Source organism: Capsicum annuum, unplaced genomic scaffold (assembly GCF_002878395.1).
Source record: "Capsicum annuum cultivar UCD-10X-F1 unplaced genomic scaffold, UCD10Xv1.1 ctg74662, whole genome shotgun sequence".
Taxonomy (NCBI): Eukaryota; Viridiplantae; Streptophyta; class Magnoliopsida; order Solanales; family Solanaceae; genus Capsicum; species Capsicum annuum.
In genome coordinates, this window is record NW_025884792.1 from 1 (window position 1) to 3048 (window position 3048).

The 3048-nt window shown below is 34.8% G+C and overlaps 1 protein-coding gene across 1 annotated transcript; it reads right to left on the minus strand.

The window, feature by feature from the left end:
* Nucleotides 1-10: 10 nt before the first annotated feature.
* LOC124894489 (rop guanine nucleotide exchange factor 14-like) lies at nt 11-2756 on the minus strand (the record flags this gene model as incomplete). The annotated part of the gene is made up of 4 exons (XM_047405149.1): nt 2610-2756; nt 2362-2525; nt 442-693; nt 11-180 (listed from the first exon to the last, which is right to left on the minus strand). Coding segments are annotated over exons 1-4 (620 nt in total), but the record flags the coding sequence as incomplete, so codon positions are not given.
* Between the last annotated feature and the right edge of the window lie 292 nt (nt 2757-3048).

Consider the following 3048-nt stretch of genomic DNA (forward strand, 5'->3'; position numbering starts at 1 on the left):
GGAAAAAAACAATTCACTTATTGTTTCTTTCCATGCAAGAATGGCGCCATGTAACCTGTTAACAACTTCAAGCGTGTTGGTTTCAGATGTCAAGTTCAACGAACTGAACATTTCCTCAGCGGAGGTTGATTTTGCAGTCAGGATTCTATACAGGTCTTCCCCGAGGCTTGTCCTGCCAGACTGCAGGAATAAAAGGATCAAATCAAGCAACTTCTGCAAATTAAATACTCCATAACACAAAGGATATGAGTTATATACATCGATGGTGTAAAGTTAGCTTAATTTGTGATATTATGCCAGTTACCATATTCGGTGATAGATATTTATCAAGAGATCTACGGGTAATTACCTTATAAGTAACATGATTGTGAATATGTTATACGGTATCAGTACATAGAACTTAAACTCAAAAGCAAATAGCTTTAGTAAGAATTCTCTTGCCTTAGGAAGTGCATCCTTGATAACTGTTGGAACAGCCATTTCAGACAAGACATTTTCGTTTATAGGTTTTGCTGCCTTAAATATTTGATTCACCAATTTTTGCTGATTCAGTAATTTCTTTCTTTTGATGTCAGATAGCCCGGCTACTGGTATCTTGGGTGAAGGAAGACTCCACTTTGTGTTCTTTTCTTCTGCTCGACTACTCACTTCCGTATACCAAAACTTAGTATTACTCATTGAATCCAGAGTTTCCTATCGAGTTAAGAAAGAAACTTATGAGAAAGTGGACTAAGTCGATGCAGAAACTAAGTAGTCGAAATTATTAGGATTTATTCATTCCCAAAACAAAGCCAACACATAAGATAATCCAGAAAATACCAATACAACAAGATAAATTACAACATCAGAAGTAAAGAACCAACATCCAAATGATCAAATCAAGTCAACAACCAAAAAAACTCATCAAAATCTCATTTTTCAAAAGCTCCTAACAAAATCTAAGAATCCATACGAGTCAAATCCCAAAGCTCCCACTTGCACATGTCAGTCTCAGCGATATCATGAAGATAAATCCAGCACCTCTATTCCCCTCACCATAAAATTGAATCAATAACTAAAAAGTTTTTATTGTTTAATTATTATAGGGAAAGAAAACTTACATCATAGCCCTAACAGAGGAAAACACCAACATGAAGAAGCATGATAGCATGGATGACTTCAAGAAATGTTTGAACTTAGGAGTATTTCTATTGTACTTGTTAAGGAGTTTCTCCTTTGTTGAAGAGGAACTTGAGAAATAGCATGACGATTGTCTGTGGGGACTGAGTATGAGAAAGATGGATGGTTCTAGAGTCAAGAGAGGTAGGATATTTGTTAGTGTGAAATTACTACTTTACCCTTGGTCGTTCCTTGGCTTCACAATTTTATATAGTACTAGATAAGTATGCTTGTGCGTTGCACGGGCCCAACGCGTATAGTAAAATAAAATGAAGATGTAACAGTAAGGGACTATCTCGTTTGATTGGATCAATTGATGGAAATGATCCCAAATATAAATGTTGGCCGTTTTATTTTGACATTTATTACCTACAATACAATAAAATAGATATAAAAATATATTGTAATGTGCATGTTGTTCAACCATAGCCACAAGATATTCACATGGTAGTGAATGAATAGATATTTTTCTTTATAAAATATCAAAAATACCCTTAATTATTAAGATAGATGTGAAATTCCAAATCTACCCTTGGTCATTATCAACTCTCTTTTCTCTCTTTTTTTCTATTTCTACTATATAGTAGAATAGAAAAAAAAATATATATATATATATACATATATATATATATAAAACTATAACTACAATGCCGCTAAAGGTATGCATAGACATTGAATGACTTTATGACAGCGAGGCATAAGTTGTAAAGATGATAAAATATTTCTGATACTTTGATTTCTATCAACCTCTAGGTTAGGTTCCGACTGTCGGTCTCCATAAGTACATTTATCTTGTAACTCCAATAAAATCAATGTACAACCCAGCAACGTAGTAAAATGCAGAAATGTTCTTTAGTGAATGGTAACCCCGAAGAGAACATTTCTGAAATGCTAAAAGCCAAAATATGGGTTTTATGGGAGATTTAAGAAAACGTGTATCAATTACCGAAATCACATTTTCATTAGCTATACTTTCTCTTTTTGCCATGCTACCTTAATAAGATGATGCAGATGTTAGTTTCTAACAAAATTCTATTTCATAAATCAATGAGAGTAGCTCTATTTATAGGAACCTGCACCAAGAAAATGCAGCATATGTACATTTAGGAACTCTCAGCATCCCTTGTAAATGCAGGGAGCTTAGGAAATCTAACAGTCTTGATATATACATTTAGTTCTTTACACCAAAGAGCGAACACATACAGGCATTGTATCTAATTCTGTGAGCAGGTTCTGCGTTCGTGTCAAAACATCTCCGATTTCTCTCCCACCAAATAACCCAAACATTGCAAGCTGAAATGGCACGCAATAATATTTTGATCTCTCTATTAATTTTCTTTCTTGCAAGCTTTGTAACAGCTCTTTAACTGTCTTAGGCATCAGACAGAAATGTTCAGTTTCTGTAGCACCAAAAAATAATGATAGCTTTTTGTCAAAACACAATATGATACCTCTTCTGTTATTTCTCAAGAACCACATGATCATATTCAGGAAGTTTCCTTCTATGGTGCCGCACAAGTAAAGCTATTAACTGGAAGCTGACGAAGATGCCATCAGTTTTCACAATCTGAATGTTGTTCTGAGAAAATAAGGGAGATACCATACCTTAACCTCTGCGTCATTATAACCATGCAGATGGTCGCCATTCTACACAGTGAGTTAAGTTTGTCACAATAAATTACATGCTCCCAATAACTATTTCTCAAGGTAGATAAGAGAACTCATACAGATGAAATCAGATAATCATCAAACAATATCAATCAAAGAGGCCTCTGGATATCAATCCCTCTAAAGATGGCAATGGGGCAGTGCGAGGGAGTTGTTATGCCGGGCAGGTTAAACAATTTCTTTACAAAAAAATAGAGAGAGAAAGAAAAGCGGGGCTGATTG